General features: G+C 45.5%; 4 protein-coding genes across 4 annotated transcripts; 1 reads left to right on the plus strand and 3 right to left on the minus strand.

The window, feature by feature from the left end:
• Positions 1-1,704: 1,704 nt before the first annotated feature.
• F5147DRAFT_706877 (Pex19 protein) lies at positions 1,705-2,587 on the plus strand (the record flags this gene model as incomplete). The annotated part of the gene is made up of 2 exons (XM_041438030.1): positions 1,705-2,139; positions 2,202-2,587. 2 exons carry the CDS (start codon positions 1,705-1,707, stop codon positions 2,376-2,378), a joined length of 612 nt encoding a protein of 203 aa, XP_041290285.1. The 3' UTR covers positions 2,379-2,587.
• A 964-nt stretch (positions 2,588-3,551) lies between these two features.
• Positions 3,552-4,763, minus strand: F5147DRAFT_654902 (uncharacterized protein; the record flags this gene model as incomplete). Its single annotated transcript, XM_041433916.1, has 5 exons — positions 3,552-3,784; positions 3,920-4,046; positions 4,097-4,408; positions 4,459-4,584; positions 4,635-4,763. The coding sequence occupies 5 exons, from the start codon at positions 4,761-4,763 to the stop codon at positions 3,552-3,554; spliced, it is 927 nt and encodes a 308-aa protein (XP_041290286.1).
• Positions 4,764-5,701: 938 nt separating this feature from the next.
• F5147DRAFT_706878 (Pex19 protein) lies at positions 5,702-6,584 on the minus strand (the record flags this gene model as incomplete). Its single annotated transcript, XM_041438031.1, has 2 exons — positions 5,702-6,087; positions 6,150-6,584. 2 exons carry the CDS (start codon positions 6,582-6,584, stop codon positions 5,911-5,913), a joined length of 612 nt encoding a protein of 203 aa, XP_041290287.1. The 3' UTR covers positions 5,702-5,910.
• An 8,408-nt stretch (positions 6,585-14,992) lies between these two features.
• F5147DRAFT_776176 (uncharacterized protein) lies at positions 14,993-15,951 on the minus strand (the record flags this gene model as incomplete). The annotated part of the gene is made up of 5 exons (XM_041441820.1): positions 14,993-15,418; positions 15,467-15,535; positions 15,585-15,677; positions 15,731-15,835; positions 15,916-15,951. The coding sequence occupies 5 exons, from the start codon at positions 15,949-15,951 to the stop codon at positions 14,993-14,995; spliced, it is 729 nt and encodes a 242-aa protein (XP_041290288.1).
• Positions 15,952-16,401: the final 450 nt, after the last annotated feature.

Here is a 16,401-nt window from a genome sequence, read left to right on the forward strand (position 1 = left end):
GCTGTACGTTGCAACGGTGCACACCATTAAAGAACGCCGCTGGCGTGTGGACTATAGCCTTGCCCAAAAATGAACAATGCTAGCTGTTCCATTTCGCACAAAAGACATGCCTTTGTTGCGGGCAGAGTTTGGCCATCTGGACATTGCTGTCACCCTCACATGCCTATTTGAGGCAGGTTATTCTTAGATTTATACTAAAACCTGGCTTCTCTACTCAAGTGCTGTCGGAATGAATAGTGGGACTAGCGAGAAAATATCCTCGCAAAATAAGACTATCGTCGCAGAGGAGCTCAAGGACATTGAGCAGGACATTGAGCTCTGAAAAGAAGGGATTCTGAAGTGCGTTCGTCTTTCACAGAGCTGCGTAGAACCAACTGAGATTCTACGTGACAAGGCTGCAGGCAGCTGCAGAAGATCACCGACATGTACTTTCCAAAAAGAAGGAATCAACCGTTATACAAGAGACAGATAAACTCATGCCACTGGATGCATTGGGAATCATAATGGTATCACATGGGGAAGAATTTGGAGATGAATCTGCTTTCGGTACGCCAACACTCATTTGTCGATTTAGTTTCCTTTAGTTGATATATTCAGGGACATCACTGGTGAAGTTGGATAAAGCCCATTGCAAGGTTGCCACTCTGCAGGAGGTGTTCTCCCTTACTTTTCAGGATACCTTCATCACCTCCTGCCAGAACTTCGTTCAAGACATAAAGGACTATGAACACCAGCGGAAGAAGCTGGAGAGTAGGAGGTAAGATAAGCTAGTGTTCCTGCCGTCTTGAAGGTGCTTGCTCTGTGTTCAACAGGCTGAGCTATGACGCCGCTATGGCGTGCTAATTTGTAGAAGTTTTTCGGGAACATGAGTTGAGTTCTTCAGCTCATTTAGATATGCTATGTTAGTGACGTTAGAAGCGTGATGGACATGCTCTTCCTGATGACATGCACTTCTCAAGCAGGCAACTTGTTACCCTTTTCTTAAAACTGAAACTCTCAGTATGTGCGATCATTTTCGTGAGGACATGAATTGACATATGTAATACCCCCAGTTGAAGATGCATGGACAACCTGTCAGGTTGAATGAGAACGGTGACAGAGAGGTCGACGAGCGATTTTGGGCACAGGCTGCGGCAAACCAAGCTGCAGGACGTGCTGCTGCTGAAAATGATGAAAGTAAGAATACTGTGCACTCACGCTTTGCTCCGCAAGCTGGTGATGGACTAAATATACCCTTCAGTGACCGGTTCTTCAACTATGACGACGACCCGGGCTCTGATAATGATTTTGATGGCGACGGTGCAGCGCTACAGGATGTTGGAGAGCAGAATCTCTTAGCTGGCATGCAAGGTCGGACGCGGCGGGTTCGACCAGAATTTGTCAATTGTGCCAAGCGTGTCAGACGAGGAAGCTGAAAGAACATATTTGAAAAGGCTTGGACACCAAGGTCAGGAAGCCGGAGGAAGACGAAGAAGAGAAGACGATGATATGGTTTGTCTCTTTCAAATTGCCCCTCCTTTTCTGCTCACCTGCTTATAGGATGTTGGCGACACATCTCTTACTAACCCCAAAGAACTTACGTTTAGTTCATCTCAACCATCGACGTCATCACCTGCTGTGAATGAACCAACCTCGTCCAAACAAAATACATCTTCATCAAATGCTGACTTTGAAGCTGACTTTGCGAAATCTCTCGCTGAAGACATGGAGGCTCTTTGGCGCAGTTTTGCGCAACAAGGAGTGAATGAAGGTTTAACCAATGAAGACAAGACTGCAGAACAACGAGAAGAGCGGGAGCGCACGCTCGCAGCAGCTTGGGAAGCCATGCTGATAGAAGGGATGGATGGCGCGACCGACCCAGCGCTCACACAGGGAGCACCTATTGCCCCGAAAACTGGTGAAAAGGACAACTTCCAATCACGCATCTGGAACACTATGAACAAGCTCAAGGAGAGCGAGTCAGGCTTGAAGTCATCGGATCCAAGCAGTTCTGCTACTAGTGCTGATTCACTCGAGGCACTTCTATCTCAATTCAGAGACGATGATGAAGAAGAGATGCAGGGTGTCCTAGAATCCATGATAGGCCAGCTTATGGGCAAGGACGTCCTGTACGAACCCTTGAAAGAACTCTTGGATAAGGTAGGCCTGTTCTTGACATAACGAAATCTCTGATTTTTTTTTTCCCTTCGTCATATATGCAGTTCCTGGTCTACCTCAAGGCCAACGCAACTACATCAACGTCCGATGATAAGTCACGCTACGATGCGCAGATCATCTGCATGAAGCAACTCCTCAAAATTTTTGAATCGAAAGATTATGCTGATGACAATGACAAGACAAGAATGAAAATCGTCGACCTCATGGGCGAGGTGCGTTAGCTCCAAATCTACTAAACTTGACATAGCATTGACATCGCCGGTACAATCACAGCTTTAAAAACACGGGTCTCCCCCAGAGGAAATCATGGGCCCTTTACCCCCTGCATTGAACATGGGCATTGATGGTATGCCAAATATGCCAGATAACTGTGTTATCAGTTGAATGCATATCAGCCGAGGGAATGATAACTTTAAGGGAATACCTGAGCTTGTAGGCTACATCAACATCGTATACTTATGAAAGCAATGTTCTGATTTTGGTTCATGTCAGTTCGATCTCTGGGGACCGGTGGACCCTTCGCCCTGTGATGCTACTACATTGATGGCTTAGCGACTTGGGGTTTGAATCGTGCTCTAGAGTTCTTCCGGACGACTGGGAACTCATTTATCACGCACATGATGAAGTCGGTGCCGAAGGACAAGATGGAAGATATCAACACGAGCTTCTGTTTCATATGCCTACTACACCTTGCTGATGAGCAGGGACTGAAGCTACAAACTTCTCTCGACAACCAGCTAGACCAGAAGGAGAATGAAGTTATGAACTCTGAAGACAGAGACAAAGTGGGGGATATAAGTGTGCCCGCTGCTTTTTTCATTGATCATCACTGACCCTTTGCGCCCTATGATAGGTATTCCACTGCTCGGTTTGGACTGCGGTCGACTTTTTCTATTTCCATATGCTACTGTGTCGTTATTGCTTTTTCTTATTCCACTACCGCCAAATTGAAAAGATATCTTAAAGTTCTATCAATGATTTGTCTTTTACTGTTTGCGATCACCACAGTACACTTGTTCATTGTCTTTTCACACGTGCTCTTGGTATCATAATTATTGTTGCCCTCGAAACGCGGCGAGCATATACAGACAAAGTTCAATATTAATCATTGGTTATGATCGGGGAAGAACAAATGATTCAATCTGGAGCTTCAAGTCATCTAAGCATAGTTTTTGGATTAGCACGTATCGGTCGTCAACTGCGATGATGCGCCTGCGACGAACAATTGAAGGCGACATTTAGAGCAAAACAGCACTGACTCAAGCTGCGATTTATAAAAATGACAAGTCAGTTCGGTGGCTCGATTGTATTGTTGATCGATCCATGGAGTCGAAAACACTTTCTCCGAGTCGCCGGAAGACTAGCGCAATGCATATAAGGGACTTCTAAGAAACTTATTCTGAGCAGTGTTGCACAACAGCGATGGCAACTGTTCCATGGTTCATAATTGGCAGCGGTGAAGTATGGAGATTGACAACACACGTCCCTTCCTCCAGGATAGCCCAGGGATGAGGGACAGACTTAGCTTGTTCTTCTTTGCATTTGGAATAGACTATCTGTTTGAAAATTCCATGTTTGTGCGGCTCAACATTTTGTATTATCGAGACCCGCATGCTGCCAGGAGGTCCTAGTTCATTTGTATCAGTAATGACTTTTGTTCACCGTCTCCGATACAGTTGGATATGCCCCTGGCATTCCTAGAGGGAATCCTAGCTCATGTTTATCAGCAGTCGCTTCTTTCTTAAACATGTCTTCAACGCACCTGCCCGGTACATCATCCCTGAAGCCTCAGATGTCGGGTTTGATGCTGTTCCGAGGCACAGCAATCTGCATTTCACACTATTGAAGATGTGCGTTACAGCAGGTGCATGATCCGTGGTTATAAGGCTCTAATTGACTGTCACCCAGATATTTCCCTGAAGACAATTCTCCGACTTACATCTTGTTTCCCTTCGGCATTTTTTTTCATGAGATTAGCAGCTTTCAAATCACAACCGAGCATAATATCTTCGATATCTACACTCTCCAACGCAGCTTGGAGCGCCGTATCAATGCACATGCGCAAGTAATCAGTAGTGGGATGCCCTATCTTACAGTGACACTTGATACAGTTCTGTACTGTCTTGTGCAAGTGCTGAGTAACTTTTCTTTTACTTGATGACTGGTCCTTTGTGGCCCGATTTTTGGTGACGTCATCGGTGACACCGATCATCGAGATGTCTGCTGGTAGCATGACAGCGAGGGTTGGAACCTCACAGAAGCATAAGATAATGTAGGCACGGTTTAACATTGACAACTCACCTCATCTGCAGTGCCAACGTTCATGTTTAGCGCACACTGGCATTCTGACATCCCGGCAGTTGAATGATTGTTAGGCGAATCAATACACATTGCGGATCCCATCCAGACATCATTTCCCACAATCGACTGTGAGTGTAGCGTTAAGTCAGAGTCGTGAATGAACAGCCTTCACTCACAAGATGTGGGGCCTCAGACTCGTCAAAATATACAGCCATTGTCTTCGCTAGAGGTGCTGTGGATGAGTTTTCCGATGCCCTGATATGTTTTGAAGGTCGATGGTATGGCTCGAAGCGTTTCGTATGCATTGCGCTAGTCTTCCGGCGACTCGGAGAAAGTGTTTTCGACTCCATGGATCGATCAACAATACAATCGAGCCACCGAACTGACTTGTCATTTTTATAAATCGCAGCTTGAGTCAGTGCTGTTTTGCTCTAAATGTCGCCTTCAATTGTTCGTCGCAGGCGCATCATCGCAGTTGACGACCGATACGTGCTAATCCAAAAACTATGCTTAGATGACTTGAAGCTCCAGATTGAATCATTTGTTCTTCCCCGATCATAACCAATGATTAATATTGAACTTTGTCTGTATATGCTCGCCGCGTTTCGAGGGCAACAATAATTATGATACCAAGAGCACGTGTGAAAAGACAATGAACAAGTGTACTGTGGTGATCGCAAACAGTAAAAGACAAATCATTGATAGAACTTTAAGATATCTTTTCAATTTGGCGGTAGTGGAATAAGAAAAAGCAATAACGACACAGTAGCATATGGAAATAGAAAAAGTCGACCGCAGTCCAAACCGAGCAGTGGAATACCTATCATAGGGCGCAAAGGGTCAGTGATGATCAATGAAAAAAGCAGCGGGCACACTTATATCCCCCACTTTGTCTCTGTCTTCAGAGTTCATAACTTCATTCTCCTTCTGGTCTAGCTGGTTGTCGAGAGAAGTTTGTAGCTTCAGTCCCTGCTCATCAGCAAGGTGTAGTAGGCATATGAAACAGAAGCTCGTGTTGATATCTTCCATCTTGTCCTTCGGCACCGACTTCATCATGTGCGTGATAAATGAGTTCCCAGTCGTCCGGAAGAACTCTAGAGCACGATTCAAACCCCAAGTCGCTAAGCCATCAATGTAGTAGCATCACAGGGCGAAGGGTCCACCGGTCCCCAGAGATCGAACTGACATGAACCAAAATCAGAACATTGCTTTCATAAGTATACGATGTTGATGTAGCCTACAAGCTCAGGTATTCCCTTAAAGTTATCATTCCCTCGGCTGATATGCATTCAACTGATAACACAGTTATCTGGCATATTTGGCATACCATCAATGCCCATGTTCAATGCAGGGGGTAAAGGGCCCATGATTTCCTCTGGGGGAGACCCGTGTTTTTAAAGCTGTGATTGTACCGGCGATGTCAATGCTATGTCAAGTTTAGTAGATTTGGAGCTAACGCACCTCGCCCATGAGGTCGACGATTTTCATTCTTGTCTTGTCATTGTCATCAGCATAATCTTTCGATTCAAAAATTTTGAGGAGTTGCTTCATGCAGATGATCTGCGCATCGTAGCGTGACTTATCATCGGACGTTGATGTAGTTGCGTTGGCCTTGAGGTAGACCAGGAACTGCATATATGACGAAGGGAAAAAAAAAATCAGAGATTTCGTTATGTCAAGAACAGGCCTACCTTATCCAAGAGTTCTTTCAAGGGTTCGTACAGGACGTCCTTGCCCATAAGCTGGCCTATCATGGATTCTAGGACACCCTGCATCTCTTCTTCATCATCGTCTCTGAATTGAGATAGAAGTGCCTCGAGTGAATCAGCACTAGTAGCAGAACTGCTTGGATCCGATGACTTCAAGCCTGACTCGCTCTCCTTGAGCTTGTTCATAGTGTTCCAGATGCGTGATTGGAAGTTGTCCTTTTCACCAGTTTTCGGGGCAATAGGTGCTCCCTGTGTGAGCGCTGGGTCGGTCGCGCCATCCATCCCTTCTATCAGCATGGCTTCCCAAGCTGCTGCGAGCGTGCGCTCCCGCTCTTCTCGTTGTTCTGCAGTCTTGTCTTCATTGGTTAAACCTTCATTCACTCCTTGTTGCGCAAAACTGCGCCAAAGAGCCTCCATGTCTTCAGCGAGAGATTTCGCAAAGTCAGCTTCAAAGTCAGCATTTGATGAAGATGTATTTTGTTTGGACGAGGTTGGTTCATTCACAGCAGGTGATGACGTCGATGGTTGAGATGAACTAAACGTAAGTTCTTTGGGGTTAGTAAGAGATGTGTCGCCAACATCCTATAAGCAGGTGAGCAGAAAAGGAGGGGCAATTTGAAAGAGACAAACCATATCATCGTCTTCTCTTCTTCGTCTTCCTCCGGCTTCCTGACCTTGGTGTCCAAGCCTTTTCAAATATGTTCTTTCAGCTTCCTCGTCTGACACGCTTGGCACAATTGACAAATTCTGGTCGAACCCGCCGCGTCCGACCTTGCATGCCAGCTAAGAGATTCTGCTCTCCAACATCCTGTAGCGCTGCACCGTCGCCATCAAAATCATTATCAGAGCCCGGGTCGTCGTCATAGTTGAAGAACCGGTCACTGAAGGGTATATTTAGTCCATCACCAGCTTGCGGAGCAAAGCGTGAGTGCACAGTATTCTTACTTTCATCATTTTCAGCAGCAGCACGTCCTGCAGCTTGGTTTGCCGCAGCCTGTGCCCAAAATCGCTCGTCGACCTCTCTGTCACCGTTCTCATTCAACCTGACAGGTTGTCCATGCATCTTCAACTGGGGGTATTACATATGTCAATTCATGTCCTCACGAAAATGATCGCACATACTGAGAGTTTCAGTTTTAAGAAAAGGGTAACAAGTTGCCTGCTTGAGAAGTGCATGTCATCAGGAAGAGCATGTCCATCACGCTTCTAACGTCACTAACATAGCATATCTAAATGAGCTGAAGAACTCAACTCATGTTCCCGAAAAACTTCTACAAATTAGCACGCCATAGCGGCGTCATAGCTCAGCCTGTTGAACACAGAGCAAGCACCTTCAAGACGGCAGGAACACTAGCTTATCTTACCTCCTACTCTCCAGCTTCTTCCGCTGGTGTTCATAGTCCTTTATGTCTTGAACGAAGTTCTGGCAGGAGGTGATGAAGGTATCCTGAAAAGTAAGGGAGAACACCTCCTGCAGAGTGGCAACCTTGCAATGGGCTTTATCCAACTTCACCAGTGATGTCCCTGAATATATCAACTAAAGGAAACTAAATCGACAAATGAGTGTTGGCGTACCGAAAGCAGATTCATCTCCAAATTCTTCCCCATGTGATACCATTATGATTCCCAATGCATCCAGTGGCATGAGTTTATCTGTCTCTTGTATAACGGTTGATTCCTTCTTTTTGGAAAGTACATGTCGGTGATCTTCTGCAGCTGCCTGCAGCCTTGTCACGTAGAATCTCAGTTGGTTCTACGCAGCTCTGTGAAAGACGAACGCACTTCAGAATCCCTTCTTTTCAGAGCTCAATGTCCTGCTCAATGTCCTTGAGCTCCTCTGCGACGATAGTCTTATTTTGCGAGGATATTTTCTCGCTAGTCCCACTATTCATTCCGACAGCACTTGAGTAGAGAAGCCAGGTTTTAGTATAAATCTAAGAATAACCTGCCTCAAATAGGCATGTGAGGGTGACAGCAATGTCCAGATGGCCAAACTCTGCCCGCAACAAAGGCATGTCTTTTGTGCGAAATGGAACAGCTAGCATTGTTCATTTTTGGGCAAGGCTATAGTCCACACGCCAGCGGCGTTCTTTAATGGTGTGCACCGTTGCAACGTACAGCGAGTAGCCCAAACTTCCAAACATAAAGGTTTGCAAGGAGCAACTGCAACTGCAACAATATTAGTTGCCAAGGGCAAAGACGATAACATTGTTTTACCTAGAGAAGAACGCAAAGGTCGAATCTGGATTCCGGAATCGAGCTAGGGTCAGCCTTTCAGGATGGCAGCATTGGCCACGAAGACCAGTGAGCGCAACGAACATGCAGCAAATCAACACATACGGTAGCAGTAGTCTATTTGGGTGCGTGGTGCGACTAAAGGTTTTAACCTGATCAGATCAACCTCGTGTACTAGTAAAGTCCGATCCCAAAATTGTTTGTGATTATTTTTATTCATGTAAGCTATTGTACTATTGACTCATTGTGGGTTATCAATAATGTTACCCGATGTTTTGGTCGCCAAGACTTTTCCAACCATCAACCAAACCATGTTCATCGTCGCCCACTCATAATCGACTGTGAGCACTACGGTCGCTCGGATCGCCCACGGGTGTATCAAAACCAGAAGACCAGCCTGCGGTGAGTTCAACAGTGATGGCTGAAATGACCAAAACTGATCCTATCCCATTCTCATTCGGACTTGCACCTAATTTCTTCAACAGACTGGATCTTTAGACTTCAGTGCCCTTTACCACGCCCACGTGCAATATACACTGGCTCTGTAGCTCTCAGTGTCGGTGCAACTTTAGCTGAACCCTGAGTAGTCCTGCATGTGAATACCCGGTCACGACCTACTTTCCTTCGTGCCCCGCCTTTCTACTTCCTACACAGAGTCAAAATGACCATCGAACCGAGTCTTCGTATCGACATAAAACTTTACAAGGCTCTACTGAGATCTGCGCACTAGACACGGAATTCCACTGGCAGTTGTTCTATTGGTACGGGGTGGGTCTTCCTTTTCCATTTATCTCTGGCACACAAAATTGAAAGTGAAAGGAAAGTTACTTTGATCACCTATCCAGTCCAGCTGCCTTCATCGCTGTAAACGGGCGAATTTATTATTACAAATCTCAGTACTCTCAAGACTTGTTTAGCGTAATCGGGTAAGTCATCTGCAAGTCTGAACATCATTCGTATGCGCTGAAATCTCACAACCCTTCTGGTTTCAAATAGATGAAGGCTGTGCATATACCTATAACAATGTTTTCCATCTCCATGTACGTGAGACACCCCAGACAACCATGCATTAGCATTATGCAGAGCACAGTATCATTGCAAAGGAAGACGAGCTGTGGCTCACGCGGTCCACGCAGCTAAGCCATACTTATGGTGCAGGCAGGAAAATCACTGAGCACGAGGTCTGTGTGAAGCGAGTGCATGTTGAGAAGCTCTAGAAGAGCAAGACTAACTACTTTTTTTAAAGGCGATATACTTCTTTGGGTCGCACTGGCTTCGAGAAGCTCATCAATGGGTTTTTAGCTCGGTAATTTCCAGATTACAGAAATCTTATCTGAAGGACAAAATGGACGATATCAGCACGAGCTTCTGCTTCATATACTACTACACCTTGCTAACGAGCAGGGACCGAAGTACAAACTTTCTTCGACAGCCAGCTAGACCAGGAGGAGCTGAAGACAGAGACAATTTGGGGGATATATGGAGTTTAAAAGTGCGCCCACTGCTTTTTTCATCGATCGTCACTGACCCTTTGCGCCCATAGATATTCAGGTACCCAGATGCTGTCCCCGCTGCTTGGCTGCAGACCCATGCAGTTCTTGGTCTGCGGTCAACTTCTCAATATTATCGATATGATCACATAAATGGACGAGATGTGTTCCTCCTGATATTGACCTCGTTCCACACTTTTGGACACGCCAAATGAGTTTCTGTTGAGCTGTCAATGGAAGGTTCAACCAAGCCCGACTAAACTTACATCCATGACACTTTGACGCAAAAACATGACATAGCCTAGCCCAGTTCCGTAACAAAGAGTCTCCATGGCGGCTGGCCTAGTTAAGGTCCAAGTCGCACAGCTTACGGTCCCTCGTGACTCGTGGTGATGAGACGAACAGGTGAGTTCTTTCTGAGCATTGATATTTTAAAGTTTGACGCCCTCAGTGCCTGGTTATTTGTCAGTGCTGCCCCTCCCCTCCGGAGTGATTCATGATGTTACTTACCGCCACATGCCAGCACTTGCCCATCATTAGAAATTGCGAGCGTGTGGACAGACCCGCTGAAGGCAGTCAGACGAGTAAGAAGCGTATAGCACTGATTTGATTTTGCCCTGATCCATTTAGTAAAGGAAGACATGTTGAGTGTAATGTGAGACACTGTCGTCGCCCACTTACAGTGTCTTTATTGGCTTCTTCTTATTCTTTGTCTTTTAATATGCACGATCGCAGTATGGTTGTTCATTGTCTTTTTTATCCATACTCTTGGTAATTGTATTCATTGTTCGACGGTCTCAAATGCGACACGGCGAACTCATTATTAAACGATCGGATCCGGGACGGTATTTGTTGGTGAAGCGAATAAAACCTTGTCTGCATTGATTCAAAGTGAATGTGAGCTTGTCGTTTTTTTCCGACTTATGTCCCGAACTGCTCATGGTCATGTGGGCACCCTAATGACGGCATGATAAGCATTATATCTACCATTCTGGTTGGTTGCATTCAAACACAATCATCCTTCGATCACCTAACTCGACACAAAGAGCCTCGATAACCACTTCCAATTCAAGATCCGGTTTTTCTCTAAAATACATTTTGTATTGCGTGTAGTACGTAAATAATAAGTGATAATTGTTTTCACCCAATATGGCTGCAGCTGAGGCAGCAGTTCAGGGTTCAATACCATAAATCATTTTCCGTTTACATCGTGTATCATATGTAACACTTTCACAACTGTTCCCCCTTTCTGTGACCAAGAGCAGTCTGGTGCTTCACTACTGCTCCCCCTAATACTTACAGACCAACTCGAGCGCTCGGCAGCCTGATCCATCGCCCATTATTGCCAAAGAAATTATTATTTCTGTCGTAAGGCCACTACCCGCACCACTTACCCAGAGTTCAAAATAGCAAAGCGGTCGCACAAGCCTTCTAATTGCTCTCCCTCTTCATACCAAAGAGGGTCGCTCGAACTCGCTCTTGTCCAATGACGCCTAGTATTCATTCGGATTCATGAGACTCTTCGATTATCCAGACCAACAGCTGCAGCCAAGCAACACTCCTCCAGGATGATGTCTTTTCGTCACAGTGAATTGGGAAATGTCTTGATGGCACCTACAAAACAAGAAGTTCGCTTTGGAAGTGAGTATGTTATCATTCTCTTCCTTTATCAGTACTAAGTATTTCTCGAGGGCATGGACGAACATGGTATTTGTTACATTGTTGGAGCAAAACGCCAAGGGGTGAATTATCTCCTTGCAGTCTGATCACCGCACCTACTGACGAGACATCTAGATCATCTATCGAGCAGGATGTTAATGTACTTCCCTGCATCAGCCTACTCATCAAGGAATAATTATTTGGCAGTCTGTACGCTTGTTTCATTGGAACGATGCAATTCATTTCCATTTATCTCTTACATTCAGAGCAAAAGGAGATTCTAATTTAATCGCTGTTCAACATGCGTGTCGTTAATCACACTGAATTCAATCGCGTAAGATGCTTTTCAGCATTTTTGTGATCAGCTAATCTTTCTCGTGGAAATCTGAACATTGAACCTCACAACGCCTGTTGAGATTTTTCTCTACCCCGACCAGGCAAGTTTTCCTTTTATGCCCATTTCTGATATTGAATAGATCGCACATAATTCAGCATCCTCAACTCTCAGACAATCTTCCCTGTGCGAGTCTGAACGTTTTTCTTGCGCAACGACCCTTCTCTGTGTAAGTCTCAACACTTTCAAGCCTTACACGCTGAATCTCGCAGTGCTCGTTCAGCTGTTCTCCCCGCTGTAATCGTGCAACCATCTCGACATTTTCGAGACTCATTCAGAGGCAAGTCGTTCTTGCGCAAATCTGGACATTCTTACCCACAACGATGCTTTTCTAGCTTTTCTAGCCTTTCCCCCATTGTCATCAAGCAAATTTTATGTCAGTCTGGACATTCTTCTTACACGCTGAAATGTTACGATCCTTCTGATTCTAAATAGATGGCACATAGTCTTTTTTTCATACAGCATCGGTACGCAAAAGAGACAAGGAGATCGACTTATGGTAAGTTTGCGTCATATGCTCAGCATGTACATTGCTTTCCAACAAGCCAAAGCACCGGCGTGATGGCTTTGAGGGCATCAAAAACACTCAACTTCCGTCCGCTGTCAAGTTAAACTTTTCCGACGATATGCCATCGTCTACGAGTCGTGGACCTAACCACCTGAGAAGTTGTGCTCAGTCGTCTTGGTACAAAATACGAGGCAGATGCATGCATGTCGCCAGGAGTGCAAGGTTGACGGGCTGTTGGGTGAGTCTGTTTTGATTGAGTGATGGTTGACGCTTTTCAATATTCATTTGCAGCCGTGGTTCAAAGCTTAGCTTCAATATTCAATTTTGAGCAGTGATTTGCATAGAATGTGACGTGCTGATCAGTTCTGTTAAACATTGGCATTCACCCCACCCTACTAATTAATGTGGTTTATGTACCCAACATCATGTATAATTCCTCCCCTACTTGTATGAAGCTGTCTCTGTATTATATTCACGAAGTTATGCATGCTGTAGTTCTCCAGCATGCAGCAGCCCTATACTTTGTTATGATATTTAGAGGCTCAAGCCAACCCTACTTGAGGTGTAATCCATAATTGCTGTTTCGCTAAGTACAATATTTACTGGTGCTGATGGACCGCAGCCATCGTAGTGTATATGTTTCGATTTACACTCTATTTGTTTCTCCTGCTAGTTTGCGAGCTCCGTTGCTCACCCAGGGTAGTTCTGCAGGTGCACACACACTTGAACATCATCTGCAACAAAACTGCATATAGAGTGAACAAGATTTTTTGTAGTCCTGCTTGATTCGCCTTGCATACTGACGCGCTTGATTTCAGAAAAGGCCCCAATCCAGGACGCAGATAATTCCTGGAGCTACGATGAGTATGGAAGGTCACTTTAAACAAATATTAATCACCAGCGGATCCCCTTCCGAACTAGCACCCGACCAGGCTGAAGCTCCTGGTGAGTGGTACAATATTTCTAATTGTCCGATTGGGACCGCACAATGAGTTCCTGGATGACATATCATTGTCGACTGATAATGACCCTGCACGGGTAATTGAATTGCGAGATATCCGACACTGTTGCAATGCTCAAGGCATCGCAAAATGGTAGTCATATAATCGGGCGACGCGTCGTCAGACTGCAACGAGATATCGAGGCACTCGAGGGACAGTGATTTACGATGCTGTCGAAGGATAGGAAGGACGTGAGTCAGAGGTCCACCCAACACAGACATAGTAGGGATGATAGGAGCGGTGACCCGAGGCATCCTCCAAGACACGGCAGGTTGTGGAATAATACGCAGAGTTTTTACGCTAGGATGGCTGGCCAGAAAACGAATCAATGTGCCCGGTGAAGGTTCAACGATACAGCGAGGCACGAACAATGCTCCTGACTGTATCTATAATTGTTGTAAGGTCGTGTGTTGCCTAGTCTGCTATACTTGAGACGACAAGTGCATTCGACCCTAAAGGGGAAGCGAGTGCAGCAAGGATCTAGAGGTATGCGCTGAAAGCGCTACTGGTTGGCCAATGCGAAGCGCGAGAATGCGCGAAGCGCGGGAATGCGCGCGCGTGTATGCGGAAACAAGAGAGAGTAAGAGTGAGTTTGCTTAGGTGATGATATGATGTAAGACAAGAGAAGGGAGATGCAAGGTGTAAACAAATAGATTTCTACTATGTTCTGCTAGGTAAATAGTGGGTAGTAACCAGTAAGTCCTCTGTCGTTCTGGTGGGAGAGTAAGTGAGTAAGTAAGTATGTACTGCTGGCGCTTAAGTATGGCGCCTAAGCGCTGTCATGCGGAGCCGAAGCGCTACCGAGTAAGGTATGTAAAGATATATGTAAGTAAGGGTCCATGATAAAAATAAAGATGGAATGATCAGCAAATGTGAGAAATGGAAATATACGCACTAGGGAACTTGGTGGACAGTGGATGGATGCTTCCGGATGGCTGGCGCTATAGGGCGCTACAGCGCGGGAAAGCGCGCGCGCATATACATCGTGAAGCGCGGGAAAGGTACGCGCGCATGGCGCGCGTTGCGCGGGAAAGCTGCGCCTCATATAGAGATAGCTGCAGGTAGCACACAGAGTGATGCTACAAGTTCGTGCCATGTACTCCCCAGTGAAAACTGCCATATTGCACAATGAGAAGCATGAGTCTCTACACCGGTGCACAATCAGCATCGACTTGTAATTCGATGAGCATCGGCATAGATAAATACCACAGGAGTTTGTCCCAGTGCGCAGGGCTGAGACCCACGCGACGTAATGCTAGCTTCTCCAATGAGGATGAATGAATTGTCTGCATCGTGAAAGGAAGGAGCTGAGGGGAAAAGAATGCTCACGATGATGCATCAAAACATTTCAGGCCATTTGAACATGGGTGCGCAGCAATTTTAGTGAACCCACTAATGGATGATGAGCCCGTTTCAAGGCAGAATGCCATGCAGGTGAGCTCTTTGCAGCCTGAAGCACGAACATTCTCAAAAAAATTGGTTATCTGGGGAAAAATGGGGGAGGCGAGAATGTCGAAACTCCAGAAAAGCGTGATAAATCATATGGATTTCCGAGGGACGGATTGCAGGAAGTGCAAAAATGTAGAAAGTTGTGCAGGTTGCACATCAGCCTCAATCCAGCACAAGAGCATACATGGTGAACGAAAATTATACATTCGCCTCCAAGTCATCAACACATCAAAATTAGGCGAGTCGACACGCAAGTAACATGTGTCCTGTGGGGAGGTTGAAAAGTTTCTGTTGGCGAAGAATGGAGGGCCGGAGACCTCCCTCAGCAGAGAAGAAACTTGGGTAAGAGTGTGTAGATCTCGCACTCCTAGTAGACTGGCGATAGAGCTGAGGATTTCCACGGGTAGTGACCAGATGAAAGTTCTTGCATTAGGCGGCAGCTCACAAAATTTTGCGCATTTGATCGTAAAGGGGTCTAGTTGAGCATCTGCTTTACGCTTCAAAAAAATGTCTGACTATCCTGTGGATTAGTGGAGATAATCAATGTTTTTGTTTTGGCTTACTGCCTCCCTATACAAGCACTTTACAGTAGGGCTAGTAAGATCCGTGTTGTGACGAATCGTTTTTGTGGGCTACAACTTCGTTAGTGCTGATAAGTCAATACTTGAAATAAGCATTTACCGTGGCAACAACCAGACGCACACCGTCTGTGGAAAATGATTCAAGTATTTGTTGCTTCCGAGGGGTTTCCGGGTCAGAAAATTCAATTTTGCGCTTGATTGAGATTTAGTACACGTCTGAGTCAAATATAAAGCACACGCAGTTACCTTGACAGGGTGCTCATTGCGCCCAGGCGGCAGAACGAGTGATGCAAGTGCCTTGCTGTCTCGAGTGGCAGTATCCTCTTGAAATCGAGCTGAGGGGCTAATATCCTGCAGAGCAGAAGTTGAGAAAAGAGGTTGGTTTTCGTGTAAACACGATTGAATCAAAAAATAGTTGAGTAATAACAAACGAATGAGAGGAAATAAGCATACGCGCCGATGAACATCTGAGCAGAAACTTTGTTGACTAGAAATATAGCTTATCATGTTTCCCATCACGTTACGGTAATAGAAAGGCTTGAAAGTTTGGACTCAACAAACCGCAAAAGCATTCGCTTTAACTCGCTCTGAGTAATTGTTTTCATCAGCGAAGAACGAACAATAAAGCCTAACGTCTGATCCCGGGGCGGGGCAATTGAACACTAAAGTTTGTCTGAATGAATCAGGGAAAATGAAATTTCGAATATGAGCCTAGATCGGAACAATAGAAGACAAGCCAACAGTTGCGAATTCGCGGAATAATTGCCAGGCATTCCTCGTTTGGCCACGCCATTGAGTCTAATCTCCACAAGAAGCGAATTCGGACCTCGGTAGCTAAGCCTACTAATGACACCGTATTGTATCATCTTTATAGAGTGACTCACTAGTACTCATTGCCCGTCACAGTTCGCCGTCCT

This window comes from Suillus discolor (genome assembly GCF_016758755.1).
Source record: "Suillus discolor strain FC423 chromosome Unknown F5147scaffold_46, whole genome shotgun sequence".
Classification (NCBI taxonomy): domain Eukaryota; kingdom Fungi; phylum Basidiomycota; class Agaricomycetes; order Boletales; family Suillaceae; genus Suillus; species Suillus discolor.